General features: G+C 38.7%; 1 protein-coding gene across 9 annotated transcripts in view; it reads right to left on the bottom strand.

Moving 5' to 3' along the window:
* Positions 1-22,047, bottom strand: part of LOC102092395 (E3 ubiquitin-protein ligase RNF170) — a 28,319-nt gene that overhangs the window by 1,636 nt on the left and 4,636 nt on the right. For 5 of the 9 annotated variants that reach the window (XM_065072088.1, XM_065072085.1, XM_065072087.1 and 2 more), the window contains exons 3-5: positions 9,027-9,135; positions 4,575-4,648; positions 3,983-4,093 (exon numbers count right to left, since the gene is read on the bottom strand). In XM_065072088.1, the coding sequence (XP_064928160.1) occupies positions 3,983-4,093; positions 4,575-4,648; positions 9,027-9,135 (294 nt within the window). Of the gene's footprint in view, positions 1-213; positions 3,016-3,982; positions 4,094-4,574; positions 4,649-9,026; positions 9,136-14,836; positions 15,044-22,047 lie in introns of those variants that run through there. The other 4 variants (XM_021295843.2, XM_021295833.2, XM_021295842.2 and 1 more) reach the window with 2 other exon arrangements.

Here is a 22,047-nt window from a genome sequence, read left to right as displayed (position 1 = left end):
GAACAGCACAGGGAACATCACTTACTCAGATTGAAGCGCTGCCCTTTTGTCATGCTTTTCACAGGTAACTACACCTGGTATCGCACATAGTCCTTTAGATTTTAATATCTGCTACAGCTAAGACCTAAAACATGATTTCCATTGGATTTTTTTTTTTTTTTTTTTTACACTCTGATTACAGTACTTCTTTGGTAGTTGATACTTGAGAATCACTTTTACAGCTGTGCAATCTTTTTTTATTTTCTGTTTTCTTCTGTTTTCTGTTCTCTTTTTCTCTGCCTCCATTCTTCCAGCACAGTTGTTTGGCTATCAATAATTTGTGCCATTTTGTCTTTTGCAAGTAGCTCACCCTCAGGGCACATTAATCACTGTGGATGTGAAATGGGCCACTGTTGACACTGAAAGACTAGGCTGAGCAGACACAGTTGCTGAAAATATGTTCATAATGCAGGTGCATTCCTTCCATCCTGCCAGCTGCCTTGCGGGGAGTCAGCCCTGAAACAGCCCAGCTCTCCCTGCCCGTTCTCATCGCGTTGCTGCAGCCAGACCCAGCTCAGAGCGTGTCTGTCTGTACAGCTCGCCAGCTGCAGAGCTGAACTCTGCGACCGCAGGTACGGAGAATGCAGAGGGAGAGAGAGTTTTCCCTCCTTAGACTTGCATTTGTCAGTACTCAGAAACCTTCCTGGCTGTCTGCTGGCCAAATTCAGGCAACAAAAGGCTTTTATTTGTTCCTAGGTGATTTTTGAAGGCTGTACTGGACAGTTAGTCCTACAAGGTTCTGCCAGGCTCACAAGCACAGGTCACGGCATAACTGGGCTGTGGAAGTGAAGAGTTTGGACGCTCTGGTTGCATACAGCAAAAATGTTTCACCTCTGATAGTACAAATTGTTTTGATTTTGCAAGATCCAAACACTGGCAGTGCCTTCAGTGAGGTTCTCTCAGAAATTCTTTCTCTGCCGTTTGTCTGTTACTTCTTCATCAAAGATACTGTTCTGATTAAAAAGCAAAACCAGGGACCCCAACTAATTAAGAAGTGAGGGGTAACAGAAGAGTGTACTCAGATCAAACACAGCTCTGTTATCAGTCACAAAACGAGAACCCTTTTTTCTCCGAACTGCAAATTGCCGCCCTCTCGGTGAGCCTGTATTATGCAAGAAAAACAACCCACAGTCCCTTTCCATGGAGTCGGTATTTACAGAAATGGCCTCCATCTTTATACACTTAGCTTGATAGAAATACCGTTCTTTAGTATTGGCATAGGCTGTAATTCCCAGTTAAGTGCAAACAGAAGTTACACAATAACAAAACTACACTTAGAGAACTTGGAAAATAATAGTTTCTGGGTTTTTTCATGTTAGTAGTCAGCACTCAAAAACATCTGGTAATTTTTTTTAAGAAACAATGCACTTCCTGCCTTGTCGTTCATGGAAAAGCAATTGTTGCCATTTCCAAAGTACCCATTGTTAAGAGAAACAGCTTTACAAGTTCAGGGACATAATTAAAGACAATGAAAGTTGATGGGATTAAAATGAAAAAACATCATAACAAGAAGAGTACAACAAGCAAAACAACAACTGCAGCATTATGGTATATCATAGCTTACAATTCAAGGGCACAATAAAATATGTCAACTGAAAATACAAAGAAGCAAAAAACAGTTGGAGATCAGTGTACTGTGAACAATAAATATTCTTAAATTTTAGTATATCTATTTTAATATACAATTCATATGTAAAAATGAAGTCCATTGACTCTAAATACATAGCAAATGTCCAGATTGTACAGGGACAGATTGTCTGGCACTGCAGCAGCATTTTTAACTCTTTGCAGCTCAATGCAGACATGCCGCACACCCCAACTTCAGCAAACTTTCTGTAAACTTCCTGCTATTTTTATCAGCATCATAAGTTTGGCCTGAACTGGTACCAAGTCTTACAAGGAAATCACAAGGAGTGTATGAAGTCTAGAAAGGAAACAAACAGTCATGCTGACTTTGTTAAAGCTTAGATGCACAGAGTTCAAGGAAGCTGTGTACCTTGCCTGGGCTTACACGAAATAGTTACATAAAGTTTTGTTCGCATTTCTTGCATGATTGTTAATGCTTTTCTCCTCTTGTATTATTTTTATTCTAAGCCAGTGTTACTACCAGTTCCATGTTACCCTTTTTAAAATCAGGACTGCACTCATTGAAGGTCTGTAAAAAATCTGTATTCCAGTGGATATAGAATCAGCTGGGATAACACAAAGCATGGATACAAGATTTTGTAGTGATACTATCTAACATTCCTTGCATTATACAAGACTTGGCAAATTCTACTGTTTGTTAAGTTCTCAAATTAATATGTTATTCAAATTGAGCCAAGATGTAAAATGTTAAAGCTCAGGAGTTCTACAACTCTTCAGCTGCAAGTTGCTTGGCATTGTGATTTTAGGCTCTGTTCATAGCTTCAGACGTTTTCAATTCAGGCACTTTGTATGAAGATAAGTTACAAAACATGTGCAGCAAGAAAGAGTCTAGCAAGTGTACAGTGTAAAACCAGCCTTCTGAGCACTTGCACATTGAATCACTTGGCCATGCCAAGTAGTGCTGTGTCCTGCTTCAGCCTTTGTCAGCAGCAGAATGACAAATCCATCATAGGCTGCCCCAAATCAAAGAGAAGCCTGTCATCACCTGATGAAGTTTGATCGAGAAATCCAAGTTTGAGTCAGTCAGGACTCTGACAGCATGCTCTGAGCTGCGGACCTTGCAATATTTGCCCCATTAGATGCAATTTGCTGACAAATATTTATCATGCAAATTAAAAGAAGGGAAACAACTGCCATGTCATCAGCTGTTCCAAGCGTACTACAGAGAGGCTCGGGCTTTGTGTCAAATGAAGAAGACAGGCATATGATTGTTCCGAAGGAGCAAACAGCAACTCTTAGAAAAAAAATCCATACAAGACCGCCCCAGGTGAAGATTCCACGCAAGGCAAGAGTCAGGAATAACGGCATGTCGTAAAGGTAATCTGCAAACTAAATATTCAGATAAGTTATGCTGTTTTGTTTTCTGATCCCCTGCAGTTCTTTCAGCTGAATGTGACTCTTAAGTGCTTGCAGATTCACATCTATCGAATGCAGAAACTTTCTGTGCTGTCCAAATCCACCTACACTGTTAAGTTACTTTGCGGTATCTAGAGAATATTCCAAAAGGAATCCCCACTCCTCCAGCACTTCAAAAATAAAATATTATGCTAGACATTTAATCCTTTTGAAAACTGGGCCTTAATGGCTGCACTGAGTATATGCCCATCTTTAAAACCTGACATCAAGTATAGGCCACAAGTGCTTGAAAATGAGGCCTTAAGTCTCACCTTGGTGTGGACAGGAACCATAGGACTGTGTGATTACTCTTCATTAATGCTAGTTTGTTGGGTTGGAAAATAATATTCCTCTCCACAGTGCTTAATTTAGTCCGTAGATTGAACCAGACTCCACAGTCTTTTCAGGCTCCTACCAGGATGTGACAGGAGAGTAAGATGTGCTTTGGTGATATTCTACACCCTGTCAGGAATGGGCCTCACTCGTGCCTTCAGCCCTCATCTCTCAGTTGTTTCCACTGCCTGTCACATCTCTGTGGGAATCCAGCTGGGATTCCAGCTTTAAGAAAATGCAGAGCCAGCATGGACTGTTTGAATTTGCCAATATCTGGGGAAAAAGACCAGCCCCACTCTAAGCTGGAATCTGATTTGAAATTTTGGAGGCAAGTTAAAATCCTGCAGTTCCAATCCGAGTTCAATTTTGAAAGTTCTAGCCTGAACCTTTACTAGAAGTTGCGAGACCCAGAAGTGGGTGGTCACACTTCCACCATGGTATTGCCCATAATTGCATAAAAAGGTAATTTACATAATGATAGAAACTGCTTTTCATTGCTAGGTCTCTTTCAGTCCTCTCTGTATTATGCACTACTAACTGGGTAAATGTAGATCTATTAACTACTTACATGTCGAGGTTGCCCTGCGAAACGCTTGTTGTAATCTCTGATGTCGTGCACAATTTGTTTACTTGGCTTATCTTGTTGCTTCTCACAAGAGATGTTATCCAGAATAACCACCTTCATAAGAAAAGATTGGTATTAGCATGGTGTATTTTAACCTCCATTCTAAAGGTTCATGTTCTGTAGGACATCTCTTCATAGTTTCTCTCTTGCAACTGGACCTTTGTCCAGCTGCAGCAGTTCCACAATAGCAAGAATATTTTCCTTTTATGACCTCCATCCATCCTTCCAGTAAAACAGGCAGCCTCAGACCGGTGTCAGGTGAGATTAGGAATTTTCATATTGCTTTTTATGGAATGTTCTCCCAGAGAGTAAATAAACTATACAAAAGTAAAATGCTGGAGGCCTGTTCAATTATTTTGCAGAGTTGCCTGACATGACATGTCAAATGACAAATGAGAATGGCTGCAGGGTCATTCAAATCTAAATAGGTTTGAAATGCAACAGAAAATTGGAGGATAAATAAAGTTGAGCCTAAGAGTTGACACTTGTAATTTTGTATGTAGATGCAGATGTGAACAAGGGAGGTAATTCTTACCTTTTGTCTGCAGAGAGGGCAAGTTATGGCTGCTAACCAGGGACTGTGTTTCCAGTATGTGATCAGACAGGCACCTACCAAAAAAAAAAAAAGATATATGCAATTATATTTCAAACATATTTGAGGATATTTAATGTTTACAAGGAAGTTATCAGTAATAAACCCTCTTCTTTCTACAACTCTGTAAAAATGAATGTCATTCTTTGCTTTCATTTTAAGATGTGGTTTTACTCTGCAAAGTGACTGTAAAAATGGAGCCTTAGCTCTCTTATGTAGGTACACGCAGAGGTACATGAACCTCCTAAACACGACTTTGATTCAGTTTCTTTTCCTGTCAGTAGTGTCTTATACCTGGAGCTCCCCTGGGTGAGGTCGAGGCACACAGCAATACAGGCACCCTCAGAGCACGGCGCTGGCTCCTGCGGACAAAAGCAGCGCAGCTGCATCAAGGTGGAGTTCCCCCAGAGCCTGTTCAGCTTTTACTGGTTATGAGGGTCAGTTACCGCAGATAAACCAATGTGCACAGCCAGGGGACAGCCTGGTGGTGCAGACTTCTGGTGACACAATATGTATCTTGGTGTTAAAATGTTGTACATTGTACTTTGTCCATTTGCCTTTTTTTTTCTTACTGTATTTCAACTCTGTTACCCTTCTGAAACTGTGTAGCTCTGAAGAGTGAGTTGCTGCTTTCTGTTTATTCTTCTTAACCTAGATGACTGCTAGCTGATTTCCAAATGCAACGTCATCTCTTCATATATTAAGGTCTCAGGTGTGAAAGAGGACAGAATCTGAGGACAATAAGATCAGACTGCGCATATAGCTGATAGCAGCAGTTGACATACATGAATGTCAGTGCTGGCAGTAACAGCAGAAACAGCAATGCATAAATAGCAGCTAATGCGAAGCAGCCCAGCTTGACTTTCAGCTCTTGGGCGCAGTGTGCAATGTGACAGGTCAGGAAAAAAATCTCTTAACGTTGGAACTGATGAAATTTGACAAGGACCCCAGTGAAAACAGAAGCAGAACGCTGTGCTGCCATTTTGATGGAATTGCTTTATTGAATTGAACAATGCTCTTTGTTCTTAAAAGAAAAAAAAGGCAAGTAGTTTCTTGTAAGCAGTATTATAACAGGAGCCCTCAGTGTGGGGGTTTTTCTGCACCCAGACTTTGTCTGTTGTCACTGAAAAGGGGAATATTGGAGAAACTGTGTTTGAAATCAAATATTAAAATGTTCATGATGCTATAATATCAGTTACATCTTGTATACTAAGACTAGAGATGTTAAATTTGGCCCAAAGGTGTTTTTCACAAACCTCTCTCTGACTTGTGCTTTATGCTTTTGTTTCCATTTGAGTGCAGGGTTTTTCTTTATGACTCTTCTGTTTTGTTTGCACATACAGAGCAGTTGGCTGGGCACATGGCTGTGTTTATATCTAAATCCCCACATGGTATCTATAAACTCAGTCTGGCAGCCAGCTTGCAGCTTTCACTTGACCTTTTGTGTTAGACAAGGATCATGCCTGACTTGAGGAACTGCTTTGACCCACTGGATCCAGATCCTGTATCGTGATCCACACGGCTGTATCGCTGTGCCCATGGTGACAGTGGGGCGCTGATGGATTCCATGGTTCTTCAAGGGCCTTCAAAAAAGAAGCCCATGCAAATTAAAATTTGCTGTATCCTTTGTTTAGTAGAACAGGAAAAGAAGGGCTCCTCTGAAGTTGACCTATTTGTGCGTTGGTGCATTTTTCATAAACCAGACCAAATCCTGTTTAAATCCAGCCTGCTGCACAGCCTTCCAAGGGAGTCTGTAGATTTCTCTAAAATACCTCTGTGGTTATTGTTAATTAGAAAAAAAAAATATTGCTCAAGGATTGCTTTTCAGTTGAACTTCCTGAACATATGGTTCAAACTGAAGCTGAAAACGAAAACCTCAGGACAAACTGTATGAATTACTACTAATAATAAAATCAGACATTTTTTATAAGTCCACATTAATCTTCTTTAAAAGCACTGGGTTGACCACATTTTTTAAATAAAACTTTTACCAGATTGGAATTTGTTAAGAGAGCTCAGCATTGCCTTAGCTCTGTTCCACAGGGCATCAAGAGAAGTTTTATTTCAGTCACAACAGACTTAGATCTAGGCAGAATGGTTTTGATAAGTCCAATGTAAAGTTTTATTGGTTAAAGACATGAAAAAGAGACACGTTACAGAGGCTGATTCTACAATATAAACATAGTCGTAACATATATAATGCATTGCACAGAAATCAGTGCTTTGGAGTGTAAACGATGATGTGCTTGAGGAAAGTAAAGCCTAGCTAAATATATACAGCTAATGGTAACAATATATACCAAGCTTGTATATAGTATTTCTCCTCTACATATCTTAAAATAAAAATAAAGTTCATATCATTATGTCTTATTCACAGATGAAAAAGGGAAAATTAACCAGGCCAGAGAATGAGTAAAGTTGATGATCTTTGTTGTTATGTCTGTCCTTGTACTTGAAACTATGACTTCTGTGACATTATTTGAAACACATTTTGGGGCCATATGCTCACTATTTGTCCTGATGTGAGTTATCCTTTTCCTGTATGTTACAAAATGTTGTTATAAAAACAGAAACAACCTAAAGTATTAAATGGTGTCACTCATGAGGTAGATGAGCCCTATGAAGTGTCCCAGGCTGTTGGTGATCCACTGGTTTGATGTTGTTTCAGAGGCTGTAGATAGCGGCTGCGGTGAGGAGTTGTGCTGCGTGAGCATCATTTCAATCTAGAGAAAAATGACACTTCCTAAAGATAAAAACGTGCTTTTATTGCACCAGCATTAACGACACAGTCCCTTGTTCTCATTTATGCTTGGGTCATTTTATAATACTCTTTGTGAAAAAGGCTTGTAAAGTTAACTTGCACTTGCTTTAAGGTCTCTCTAAAATGCCAGAGCAGTAGAATAAGAGCTTCATGGTTCTGACCAGTGTCTTGCTGTTGCAGTAGCAGATGGTGCTGCCTGCCTGCCCCTCTGCCAGAGATCACTGAGCTCATGCTGCACAGGAGCCCTGAAATACCTCTAGGGGTGACAGCAAGGAAACTGATAAGCTGCTGAGGCAGTGAGGTTGTGAATTTCACCTGTAAATTCACTGATTTATCTCAGAGATCTGAGAAAAACAGCGGTCAATCCAAGTATGCTGGTGGACTTATCCTGCTGCATTTCAAGCAGGTGCAAAGCTCACACAGGCTCTAGTGATGCAGAATGTGGGCTTTAAAAATCCTGAAATCCCCTTTATAAATGCAATTATGAACATAACTGCTTCCACTATTCTGTGCTTCATCCTTGTATTCTTTGAAAAATTATTTAATTTTTTAAATCCTAACCATATTGGCTTAGCAGCCTCAAAGAAGGCATTTAGCAGACACATTTATCTACAGAATTACAGGTTTACTAATTACTAAAATATTACTTTATCCAGTGACTGTAAGTGCACTGGGTTAGGACAGGAGACCACAGCACAGGCAGCCTCGACAGAAGGACCCTCAAATCTGGATCTGTCCCTTTCCTGTTAAGACAGATTAGGATGGAATAAACAGTTACTGAGCATCCATCATGATGAGATGTCTTTGAACATTTTTCCCCTTTGTGACCACACAGGTTTACTTTAAAAAGCTAAACAGATTAAGGTTTATACATGACTAGAAACTCACTTTTTTAATTGTTTGATATATAACTTTCACTATTTTTTTGTTTAGAAAGCTTTTACAGGACTACAAAACAAAGTAATTATGCCTTCTTGCTCTAGATCACATCTGCTTTATTTTAGGAAAATGTTTCACATGGGAAGCAAGCCTGTGGAACAGAATCAGACCTGAGCCCAGTGTGGTTTACTCCCAGTTTTCACCGATATAAATACAGTCAGAGCCTATGTTATGGGATAGCTGGGGTTTTATGCTGTTGAGTATTGACATAGAAAAAGACAAGCTGTCTTCCCTAAAGTGAGTTCATGCTTGAAGATGAGGCTTCAGTCCGTTACATCTCGAACTTTTACAGTCACAAACTGCATGATTATTAGACTCTTGATTTTTATAACAGGCTTTTTTTTTGCATAGTTGAATTCAAATTGTGTGTTTTCAGGTGCATTTTACCCATTCCATGAGGTTGTGTTGTAACTTAACAGCATCCTGTAAAATAATCTGTTACCTCTTGTTGTCTTAAGATTTCCTGGGCATTTCACAAGTGGCATCTTGCAGATGCAAAAGCATTGAGTGAATAAAAACACTACTACTGATTTTTTTGGCGGCATAGAAAGATGAGACTACTGTTTCTACTAAGAGAACTTAGATTAATTCCAGGGAGAAGGGCTTGGTCCTGGTTCTTAAACAGAAACTGAGATTGTGCTCAGAAGAGTGCTTTATTCAGTGTGAGCACTGCACTGTCAATCCAGAAAACTTACCACAGAATAGATGTCCACAGTTGGTTTCTACTGGGAAAGTAGCTGTCTGGAGACAGATGGGGCAGCTGAAGTCACTGTGATTACTACATTGCCAAATTTGGAGCAATTCCTGGAAGGAAGCAGTAGAGTCTTCAATAAATTAGTACTTTGATTGACATATTCAATTCATTAATAATAATTTACTATGATTAGCAGAGAGTCACAGAAACCAAGTATAGATGTCACGCAGAACCAATCATTACTTCAGCAGATAATGAAAATTAGGCACAAAGAAATGCTTTGTGTAATCCTACAGAAAGGACTGGTGTCAGAGGTAAAATTATGATGCCACATTTCTGCTTCCAGTGATACATCCCAGCACCACTGGGTAATATTTATGTTTTGAAAGCCAGTCGAGTTTGCACCACTGTAGCTGTCATTGTTAGTCAGACAGCACCCAAAGTCCACCTCAGTAGCTTTTGGATCTTTTTCCTGCTCCTTTGGAATCATGTCTATTACTTAAAATACCGAAATAGTGTCTGGTGCATTCTCTGCCTTCCTTGGGTGCCAGAATGGTATCCTTAGTGTGTATCATAGGCTATTTAGCAAAAAGACTCCTTTATTTGAGTAAATAAATTGTTTCCAAACAATCCTTCCCTTTGCTTAGCAACATCTATAATTAAGAATAATACTGTGCTTTGTTTTTAGAGTAGCAAGATAAGAATTCTGTAAGCTACTGAAATGCTCAAGAGGCATTTTCAAATCCAAAGTGGGCATATTTGTGTTACCATGTTTCTGGAGTACTCTGCACTATATTCATCTGTGCCAGGATTGTTTGATACAGTGAGAGGTAAAAATAAGTTCTTCTTACTTGATATTGATTCCTCACCACATTGAAAGTTTTTGCTACCTTTATTATGGTGCATTAGATAATCTGTAATGGATGACGGACCTGCCTACTTGCTCTGAGCATACCATGGAAAAACTGTCACTTGACCATATGTTCAGTTGCCATAACCACGAGATCTGTCTTTGAAGAAAATGTAATAGTAGTGTGGTTTGTGTCCTTTCTCTCTTGAGATAAAGTTATTTCAATGTTTCTATCAGTCCCAGGAGTAGAGGAACACTTCTGAAATTGGGAGGCAGCTTCCAAGGAAGTTCTTCCACTTCAGGGCAGAGTCTTGACTGTCCTCCACTGCCTAGGCATGTTTAGCGAGGTTCAACAGGAGATGACATCAATTACGATTTTACTTGGTGCTTTGGTCAAAAAATGGTGAACTTCATGTTTCGTAATGACCACAGAGGTCCAGCATTGCATGGAACAGGTATTATTTTTTCATTACTGAAGTAAGGTGTTCAGATAAGATGACAGCATACTTTGAGATTACAGTGTTGCTGTTTGATTCCTGTCCCTTGTTGCCCAACTTGGAATGCTTATTTGTTTTTCAAACACCCAACTGGCATTTGTCTACATGACAGATCAATGAATACTCTTCCAAGTATTTGACCTATTTATAGAAGTTTTTATAAAGAGAAAATTCAATAGATACCGTTTTTTGCATGTCAAATACTGGAAGATCCAGACTGACTGTGAAATTTCAAGCTCATTTGACAACAGACAAAGGTTTTATTTAAGCAATTAACTTTTTAATGTAATAATTCAAAGAAAGAAGAGTGTAGGTCTGCCAAATGAGTGATCAGGAAACTGGGTCTCCTGCCAGAGCCATGTTCACCAAATTAGTAAATTCAAATCAGCACCTTTAATACCAGTCTCTCCTTCCTATAATGAGGATCTGTAAATAAAACCCGGAGGCTTTAAAACAACGTGCCATAATTACTGGGAAAAGTCTTTCTCCTTTACAGTTTGTGAAGTTATAGATGTATTTGTTCCTGAATCTCAACAGAAAAACTTCAGATGCTGAAGGCATTTGCATTGTTTTCAGATTTTCCTCTTTATGCACCGATCAGATGCTCTCCTGCTGAGATAACAACCACACTATCACCCAACAAAGCTGGGATGACTGGATACAAATAACTGAAACATGACTACGAGCAGACTCAAGTCCAGTATACGGACAGGTGAGCCCCAGGCAAGCAGGTTTTAACACAAGGCCTCCTAAAATCCATATGGCACATCACATTCCTGTATTTTGACTTCCCATGCAGTACTGATGGAGTCTTTGCAGATTCAGAAGAGTATTATTTCAACTGATAAAAGGTGAAGTAGTTTTCATCAGCTGAGGAACTGCCCCAGAGCAGTTGTGTTTATAAACACTGTGTACATGACAAGCCAATTAGCTATCTACCCTTTATTTTTGCAGACTAGTAGCACACACATTTCTTTAGCTTTGACTCATACAACAAAGGGAACCAAATGTGTTTCTGATTATACAATAGATACTGAGTCAAGGGAAACCCAGCATTCCCAGACCATAACCAATGGAAATTTTGAAAAGCTCTCTTGCCCTCTGCAACCTCAACAAGTTGAAAGTGCTCATGTATTTTGTATTAGAACATGTTGTACAATAATTAACTTACTACATGACTCCTACGGGACAAATTATTATATATATTTTTTTTTCCAGATGACTCATCTTCTGCTGACTTAATGAGCAATTCAGCAGAAACAGAGTTTGTGCTGGTCAGAAAATAGGAAAATGGAATGTTGCTGTGTTGCCGTATGATACCAGTTCTGGCTGCTGAGGTAAATTACCACACAAAGGGGCTACCAACTCATCGGCTGAGGCCAAGTTGCTGCTGAGGGCAAAATGGTGCAGGGCATTTGAGTTAGAGTTAGGACTCTATGGATTAAAGCAAAGAACCAGAAAATGATTCTGTACTAATGACAGTAGGTGAAGAACACAGGCATGTATACAATGAAGAAGAATCATTCAAACTCAGTACCATGACACAGCATTTTTTATTTTCTTGTAATCTCTCTCCTACTGAATGAAACAAGGTGGGAAACTCGACCAGCTCTGCCAGGATGACTAACAGGTGGCAGATTCGGAGGAAAAAAAATACGCCGTTCTTTACATTTACTTCAGCTCTTGTAATGGATGCTAGAAATTTCTGAGTTCAACAGGTGCTGTGCATCAAGTACTACGAAATGCAAAGGTAGTACGTCTGACTGAGAAAGTTCTGGTACCATAAATTGTTAGAGAATGAGAGAGTGTTCCGGGGAAGTGTCATTAATGTTTCTTTATTCTTCTGTAGGCATCCCTTGCTGCAGGGAGGGCAAGATGGCCCTCATCTGACCTGGTATAGTCATTCTTACATCAATAGAGCATTTTTGGGGAAAGAGAGACTTGGAGTCACCTTCAGCAAAGATATCAGTGGCTTTGTCTTCTCCTGAGTAGACAGGCTAGGAAAGACTTGCCAAATCTTTCATTTATTTTTAATAGATTATATGCACATAATCAAATTTCTGATTTATGTAGTCCAAGCCCTTGAAATGGTGTTCAAGTTGTCTTTATACTAGTTAAAAGGGGACCTCCCAGCTGGATCTGATAGAAGGAGAAGACAGATGGTATCTGACATAGCTCTAAGTCTGCCAGAATTAATTTACCACTGCCAAATTCTTGAGCCAGCCTTTGAACATTTGAACTAGCAGATTGAATTAGAGTTGAAGTAGTGATTATGGCAGTTAGTATTTTGTGTCACAAGGCTGTGAGTTTTTCATGGCATTAAATAGCCTTAGCAAAATAAAATATTTAGTGTGACTTTGCCTAAAATGTCAGACTTTTAGAGAGCTTCCTCTCATACCGTAGTTCTACATGTAATTACACACCGTAATTAAAATTGTCATTCCTGTTAAGATCTTAACTTCGAGAGTGCCCATAAAAGTTACTATTTTGTAGCCTTGTATTTGGATCTTGCTGCCTATCACACCTTTGAAAATTCCAGGCCCAAATAATGCCATGCCGATACTGTAAAGCAGCTTTGGTGAATAAAAAGGGGACTATGGAAGTAGTTTTCTATGTAGCATATGGAAATTATACTCCTGTACCAAGAACATCTCTGCTGTGGGAGAAGTGGGGCAAATTTGCACTGTTTGTCACCAGAAACATCATCTTCCAGTAACTGTTGATGAGCTACAGTCAAGTTAGGGAGTGCCACAATGTATAGTACAGGAAACCAAGTTTGGAAATTCCTTCAGCATTCATACAGGTCACACTGGCGAGGTTTGAAATGAGTCTGTTCCCAAGTTTAAGAGACAGAGGGAAGCTCAAGAGTTCCCAATACTTTACAACCACAGTAATCCCTTTTTGTTATATGAAGGAGGATACCCAAGTCAAGATTTTCTGTTTTATTTTCTTGATACTATTTTGAACACCTAATGGTATCTTTTGTCTAAGATTAATCTCCAAAAGCCCTAAAATATTGGTTGTTTAGGCCATATGTTCTTGGGAATCACACTACACACAGAATGGTAAGGTTAAATGTATAGTCCAGTAGGAGTCAATTTACTTGGAAGAAATGGAAAAAAAAACCCCACAAAGTTCAGAAGCAAATTATTCTGAAAAACAGACTTAGAATCCAAAGATGCAGAGAAAGCTTTAAACTCTGACACCTCAAATTCTGAGTGCCACGATTCCTATCTTTCGAGAATCTCCCCCGCCAGCTAATGGACATAAAGTGCCTCTTTATGCAAAAATGCTGAGGGAAAATGTACCCACCCACTTCAAGAAACATTAGCAAGAAGACAGTAAGTTGAATGTACTGTGACATACATGCTCATATATGACACAAATGGCTTTCGAAAACTTGAATTAGGATTATAGGAGTTGCAGTGGATAACCATGTACAGTGCTTCGTGTCAAATTTTAAATTTGGTGGTTGGCAAAGACCATGGGAAGTTTACATGTTTGTTTTTTTTTTAAATATAGTTTCAAGTTTTTCTAAAATGGTGTCCTTATGTTTATATTCCTTTCTCAGTAAGCACCACAGGTATTATTGGCTTTTGGGATCAGATTTGAAAAGAAATTCTCAATGTAGGTACCTCATTGGGGGCCAGGCCTTGAAACTGTTCAAGCCCAGAAGTTCCCTATGTGACAATCATGTTTTGGAGAAAAAGCAGACCTTTTCAAATCTAGACACATCTTTTGACTTATAATGATAACTGAGCATTTCAAAAAATAATTCTAGTAGAAATCTCCAAAATCAAGCCTCTTGTACTAAACCACAGCAACTAGACTTGATGCATTTTTAATTCTTGCATGCAGAAGAAAGGTGTACAGTAGTGATCAGACCGTTGACTGTGAAACCAGAAGCTCCTGGCTATAAACCTTTATCTCTGTGACACAGCTCAGCTCACAACATCTTTCAGTTTTACCACAAGGAAATTTAGTTTTAAAGCATCAGGGATGAGTCCATTCCCATCAGCATGTTTGAAGAAAAGGAATTAAAGTTTCAAAAGCACTTATCAGATTCAAGTGCTAACAAACATTTATTCATTTTTCCTTGAACATGTGACATTGTTTAGAAGGTAACTTGCTTTGAGGTTTAAACTTGTTAGGAAGGCATGATACAATGAGACCTCTTGGTCAGATTCCTTTGTGAGCAGCTGCTCTATGTCTCAGTTACAAGGCCAGTTAAGATGATCAGGGAGAACACACTGGACAGCTCATTATTTGACTATACATATTTAATCCAATCACAACCAAATTAAATATATGACATATTTTAAAGGGAAGAATTGGTTCATGCAAATTCTCCAAAAGTAATCTAATGATTAAAAGTATAAGTAAATACTTCAATTATTTATTCACAATCATTCTAACGAACACTTTCTACCATGGTTTGGAAGACCTACATAAAGTTGGACTTACCATTCCTCTTCCCAGAAATGTCTGAGAGGAGCTGAGCAGGTTACACCTGCTGACAGTGTTGGTGTGGAATCATTCATTAAGGACAGCTCTGCGTCTGTGTCAATTATTAACTTAGTTGCCCAATGGCAAGGGTCTGTCAGGTTTTCTGAACTACAGTCATGAAAGAAATGTGGTGGGGTTTTTTTTCCCCTCAAATAAAGGTAGTCTGAAAAAAAAAAGGGGGTGGAGGGAACAAAATAGGAAAACCCAAACAAAACCAATCCAGCCCTCTCTTTCTAAAACATCTAAATAAATATTTCCCCAAAAAAGTTTTTTAACATAACTGAAAAGATACCTGAACGTAATAAAAAATTTGCATTACTCTTTTTAAATATTAACTTGATCAAGGGCACACTGCAGGTATTTTGATCACCTGACAGAGTAGCAGCTTATCAGTACTGTTGTGAAACAGCCTTAAAAACCTGCCGGAAACTTACAATACTTTGGATTTGCATAGCTGCAGAGTTAGATTGTGTAACATAATATTGTCCAATTACTCAAGTGAAGTGTACAATTGAATCAGAAAGTCTAAGATGCTAAAATAATTTTAATAAATGAGCATTTATGCTTCATAAGGTATTTATGCTTTGTCATGCTTTGCGGTCCTTAAGAAAGGCTTGATTTCTGTAAAGGTGTTCTCCAGTTTAATGCAGAAGAATTAATAAGGAAACCTATTAAGGGCTCCGTTTTGTGCAGTGTTAACCATCCTGATCCTGATTCAAGAAGGCACTGAAGCACATGCCTAATTTTCAGCCCTCAGGTAACACATAATCTCTTATGGAGGGCTGGAGTGTGAGTCAGTAATATGGGAATAGAAATATGCTTTGAACATAAATAATGCCCCTGGCTTTGCTGCTGAAGCACTGATAAGCCAAACAAAGTACTTTTCAAAGACTAATAACTGGACGGGATTTGTTGCATAAACAAAGCTCCTTGTTAGTCACCAGCCCCCAGGGCATCTTCCTCACTTTGTCACAGATAAATTAGCCACAAATGAAATACTGTATGTGATTTCCTGCTCTGAGAACACAGGCATGCTCGCATGCCAGTGTGATAGCTGTCAGTTATTATTTATCCAAACATATATACAAATCTACAGTGTGATTTATTTCCTTATTAAAGGCGCCAAACTGACAGATGCAGAAGCTGGAGCCATTTCTTTATCCTGAGAACTGACACAGGGTAAGCAGTGCCATCCTCTCCAGGCTCTTCTGTAAAACGCTTCAACCCAGTGAACTCCTCAAATATCTGAGCATAGCTCTTGCTCTCCAGCCTTTTCCCAACTACTCTGCTTACCATGTTAAATTCATAAATGCTGCTAACATAGATGGTGGTTATTCCTGTGATTTTTTGAGACAGGTATGTTTATACACTGGAAAATCAGTTTGAATGTATTAAATCTTTTTTAGCTAGGGCACTTAAGCATTTGGTTAGTACTTACTAAAAAGGGATTTGAATGGTTTTAATACAGAGGTGAAACCGCCTCTAACTAAATAACAGCAATTTGACCATACCTGTTTGCCAGAGGAAGACACTTTAAATAAAAGCAAGGTTCCCTTCTCATTGCTCCAGAATATTTTGACAAGTTAATAGACACAAGAAAATCTCTTAAACTTCTGTGAATCCATATGTTAAAACAGTAAAACTCTGCCCAAGGCCAGCCATTCCTATTGTTTTGCTAGCTTTTTTGGTCCCAGTACATGCCTGAAAGTTGTAATCCTGGATCCATTTTGTCTAATTGTGGGTTGGGCTTTTTTGGTGCTAGATCTTTGGTTGAGGCCTCAAAGCATAACTACAGTGCAAGTAATACTGTTCACTAAGTTTGTCATTTTGGCTTTGGAGTTTGAGCTGGCAAACACATGCCTGAGTTATTTTGTGTAGATGAATAGTCCCATCAAAACCAAAAAGTCTATTCATGCCAACCACTTGTATTATTGCACTGTTAATTCCCAGTTTTACAAATGAGATTCCTTAGTCTACTCCACAAAAGCCTGCCCAACCAAAAATTGGGCCTGAGAAGTGTAAAGATGGGATTGAGAAGCATAAAGATGTGAAATAACACTTCCTGGCAGTGTTTTGGAGCAGGGCCTATGTGATGGTATTTGACACAAACCAGGGGGTTTTCAGCTGAGATGGAGTTTTGCATTATGAGCTCTCTGTGTGTCCCAGCTGTGACCTAATTCCAGGCTGGGATGTGAGAGTGGGGCTGCTGGCTTCACAGTGTTCTGCTAAAATGAGGAGCTAAGCCCTCAGAACCGCTGTGAACCCGGTTCCTCAGAAAGAGCAAAACATGTTAGAGCAGCTGTCAGTGAAGAGCATCAGGAAAGCAAGAGAGAAGTCTCTTTAAATAGAAACATAAGTGAACAGCTAGTAAAATCAGACAATCGTAACTTTTATCTTAAAAGATTATGCAAGTGCAAAATGTAATTTTATTAGAAATGCCAGTAAAAATAATTGTAACCTCCTTGGCACTGCTTAGAAGGAGGAAACTATTAAAAAGAGGCTTAACTCCTCCCTGCTGAAGAGTTGGCTTTCACTCCTTGGAATATGCTATATCAAGAGAACCTTAAAATTTGAAAGAAAATGTGTCTGAAACTATTAGTCAAATTGATGCTTATTTTCAAAGGGGAAAAAAAATGAAAAATGATATTGATATAAAAATTATGGGAAATCTGAACTCGGTTTTGACAGGTGCATGCTAACTTTCTTATTCAATATATAAATGTTGTGGTGAGTATCATAACAATTCATCTTTTGCTTCACACACCTACAGCCACCCTACTCTGTTTAGCTATGGTTGGGTTTTAGACATTTCTGTGTTATTTAATAGCAAGTGATAGCTATGACATTTTTACCTGTTGTTTCTATTTTTGAACACAGACTTTTCTTCTTCAACTAGAGAATACCATTTAAATACTCCATTTAAAAATACGTCTTTTAGTAATTTGTCACATCAGCTTACAGATGTTGAGAAATAACTGTGCTTTAATAACTTAGCTGTTAATTTGGAAATGAACAAGTTATTAACACTTTATTCAGTGAACCTTGTATACTGATGATAATGTTTCTGAACATTGGAAACAATGGAACACAGAGTTTAGAAAATGATTTTGTATTTGGAGAGCTTAGAGATATTACCATAATTAGCTTATCTGTGCAAGACTACGTGCCAGTACCTGGCACAGAATCAATCTAAAGGGATTACTCCTTTTGTACTCCTGAAAAAAAAACATGCTCATGAGCTTACGCACAGGGTAATCCTGGACTGTGGTGAAAACTGGAGGTATTTGGTGCATAACAGTAAATAAGTGCAAGGATATTCTCAGGATCAGCAGCTACAGACCAAGTGGCCTCGTTGGGACACAAAACCACCTGCCAAGCCAGTGCCTTACTCAAATGAAGTCACAACATTGTGCTGCCTTTTCAATGCACCTGTATAAACAGGATTTGAAAACAGATGAATGTGGATTTGTTTGTCACAAGTACATCTCTGCAACAGTTCACATCCCAGTACTGAATTGTGACTGGCACCAACTGTAATTGTAGCTGAGAAATTTAAGACATGTGAACCTGTAAAGCCAGGGGCTGCTACCATGACAGTGCAAACAGTTCCGTGATGTCAATTAATGTCAGCTTGCTAATACTGGAATTGCCAAAGCCCACTTTCACTTGTGACCTTGTTCACTGAAAAAAAAAAAAAGATAAGAGCACCAAAATAGAAGTGCAGATATCTGCGAGAAAGTAAACAAAAAGCCAGAAATAGAAAAGCACAGATATGTGGTTGACCAATGTTAGAGAAACAACCGAGGCAGGCGGGAACATGCCAGGAGGGAAGGTTACAGTGACAAAGTGAGGTCTCATTGAGGAGAAATTATGTCCTAGAGTTTAAATATTTTATCCTGCTCAAGTCACCGTTCATAAAAGTTCCTGATTCTCAGAGGTTTCACTGAGATAATCAAGGTAGGTCATTCTTTGGAGATGTGAACTATTTATTCTCCTGCTGTATGAATACAAAAGGTACAATTACAAAGATCTGGTGACAGTCTTTTTTATAAATGTAGGTAACTAGTTTTCCACCTCTGACCTGCTTTGTTTCCACTATAACTTTTAATGGAATTTAACGAGATACCATTACTTCTGGCTCTGTGGTATTATTTCCACCTTTTCTCTACCTTCCATTATACTAAAGCTGGGGTAATCCGTCAGCCTCTGCATTCATCTTTTCCAGCTCTTTCAGGAGTGACTAGGTAAGGTAGATCTCATATATTCCATCTACTACTTTTTGACGTTGCAAGTGAATTGTTTTCCTAGGAGAACTTAGAGACAGTGGACTGGTCAGAGGCACATTTATAATCTAAAAAGAAGACACCTCTCTGCAAAGCCTGTGGTTCTGAAAAGTACTAAGGTGAGTAAATTAACAATTGCTTCAAATCAAGTCCAAGCAGCCTCTCTGTCCACGCAGCTCCTCCTTCCTTTTCTTCCTCCAATATAAGATAAACTGTCTAGGGGGACTCTACCAGCTATTGTTTATTTGTCGTATGCATGAGATTAACAATAGCTTCCTACTTTGCAGTTTAATATTCTCTATATTAAAATGCGATCTGCATAGCTTATGTTAGCAATATTGTTAAAGTAACAGCTGTTTTAGTTTATCAATGACTACTTCACTGACATATGATAAACCTTAATTAATATTTTTATAAGTACTTGCTATTTTTTCCGAAACTACTATAATAAACTAAATATACTAAAGTAATAACACAATAATTGTGTTATCATTATTCTGTTGTTATTATTACTATTACTATATTATTATAAAAGGTGCAGATGCAGTTGTACACTATATACACACTCATTTTAGCATATGGGCTTAAGGTATCTCCACCTGAAATTTCGTAAACAAGGATCCCAGAATTACTGCAGTCAAAACAAATTTAATTTCAAGACAGACTAGAAATGGCAGTCTAAGCCAGTTTTAATGAGGTGACTATTTCTTACCATCGTTCAGTTCGTGAGGATCAAAGAAAATATTGAGTTAAGATGTGCTAAGAAAAGTGTAAAGAAGAGCATAAGTTGCTCAGGAATTCCAGGAATCCCACTTGCTTAAACAGTCTTATTAAAAGTGAGTGTTCTCATAGCTGAATGGCTTCCACAAAGAGTCTCAAGTGATGAACGTATTTCTGTCTAATGTGAAAATACTTGAAAGATGCTTATTCCATGTGAAAGTATTTCCACCTTTCAGAAAAGCCTGAATACAAGACTCCCTTGATGAATATACTCTCATACAAGGTATTAATTTTCAGAATGAATATACAAAATATCCAGAATTCCTACTCTTTTGATAACAAATAGATTATAGTGACTTTCATCTCAGCCAGACAAAACATTTCTGAGTATTCTACAAAATAGACACTACAGTTATATGATAAAAATTTTTACATTCATCATCATGACATTGCTCCCATTTCCCTCGGGGCGTAGTTGACCTGGAAAACATCATAGAGCATCCTCAGCAAAAAACACATCACAGCACAGTAGTCAGTCTTGTTGGCTGTGAAATACAGACATACCCTATATAGTTGTCCTATTCCCCCCCTTACCTATAAAACACTAATAACAGTAGCTGCTGCCCTCACCAAAAATCATATGAGAACATCGACCTAAAACACTGTGAAATGGTTGGCTACCCCAGTAGGATTTCAGCCATCAGGACTGTCTCTTTTTGCTGTTCGTGTTTTTATCCTTTTCTTCAGCTGTTTTTTCTCAGAAATAAGGAGGTTGCCAGTGTCATGTGCCCAAACAGCTCCTTTTCAGATCATGGTAAGATTTTCTCTGTACCTCAACCACTCCCCGCTCTGGTAGTTACTGCTTTCGTAAATAAATTGGAAAGCAATCATGGAATAAGCCGTTTCTCCCCCAGCCCTGTTCTTACACCCGAATGGAGGAAGCAATGGGTTGGGGAGGCTCTCACAGCTGACACGGGTCTCTTGGGTAACTTTTTTTCAGGCCCTGAGGGTACATCAGAAATCACAAGACTGTGAGTGCTGACTGCCAGTGACCTGCAAAATCTTGCAGTTTTTGGAAGCCTGTTCCATCTCCTGTGTAATCAGGAAACATAAACCTGTGTGCGACCAGCAAGGTACTGATAATCTTCAGCCAGGCAAATAATGCAAGACCCCATTAGTGCACTTTTTCTTCATATTTTTGATTTTTAGGTGTTCACTTATGCTGAATAATCTTTGTCTGATTGTAATAACTTCTAAATTGGCAACATTTAGAGAATAAACAGCCAGTGCTTTTTCACAAAAGTCTAATAACTGCCAACACACATACAGCCTGATTCAAAAGGATGCGGCAGTGTATATGGCAGGAAGATGTAAGAGATGATGACAGGACATGAAGGGACATGTGGCCCAGGGAATACAGCAGGTACCAAATCGGTTTGTATTGTGTGATAATTAACTGCACACATTTTGGCATTTGATTAGCTTCTAGTTTCTGCCTCTGAAAAATTCATACATGCTTCAGTGCCACACAACATCACAAGGCTTATTTGATTGTTCTAAAGCTTTTGTAAAATGCTTGGGAAGTACAGATTTCCATTAATCCTGTCAGCCAAGCTACTACATATGACTTAAAAACTGAGGATCATGTTTCATCTGTCTTCTAGTGGCAAGAAAAGTGCAAGTTACATAACTAACCACCAAGTGTCACTGTTCGGTATTTCTACATTCTGACGTCTTTGTTCCCAAGCGCTTAGAAAATACCTTTTACGTGCCGATCTCTAAATGACGATTTTCCAACAAGAATAAGAATATTGTTACACTACAAGAGACATGCGTATCTGCCACACAAGGTACGGGAAAACTCACGTGTCTGGATATGCAGCGTTCTTGAGCAAGTCATCAATTGATGTCTGAGCCAAATACTGTTCATATTACTGGATATATAATAAAGTTCAATTGAAGTAATAATTAAAACAACAACAACCACCAAAACCCACACACATACACAAAACAAAACCTTAGGAATTGGATTTTATTTTTAAGCCTAGCAATTTAAATATTGTTGCAAATGCCATTCTTTTTTGCTAGGCAAGGTAGACAGCCCTTACTGAGAGACTGTCAGGTGCTTTGTCGAGAAGGAAAAAGATGTACTATCAAAAAGAGTGA

This window comes from Columba livia, chromosome 8 (assembly GCF_036013475.1).
Source record: "Columba livia isolate bColLiv1 breed racing homer chromosome 8, bColLiv1.pat.W.v2, whole genome shotgun sequence".
Classification (NCBI taxonomy): Eukaryota; Metazoa; Chordata; class Aves; order Columbiformes; family Columbidae; genus Columba; species Columba livia.
This window is presented reverse-complemented; position numbering and strand designations above follow the sequence as displayed.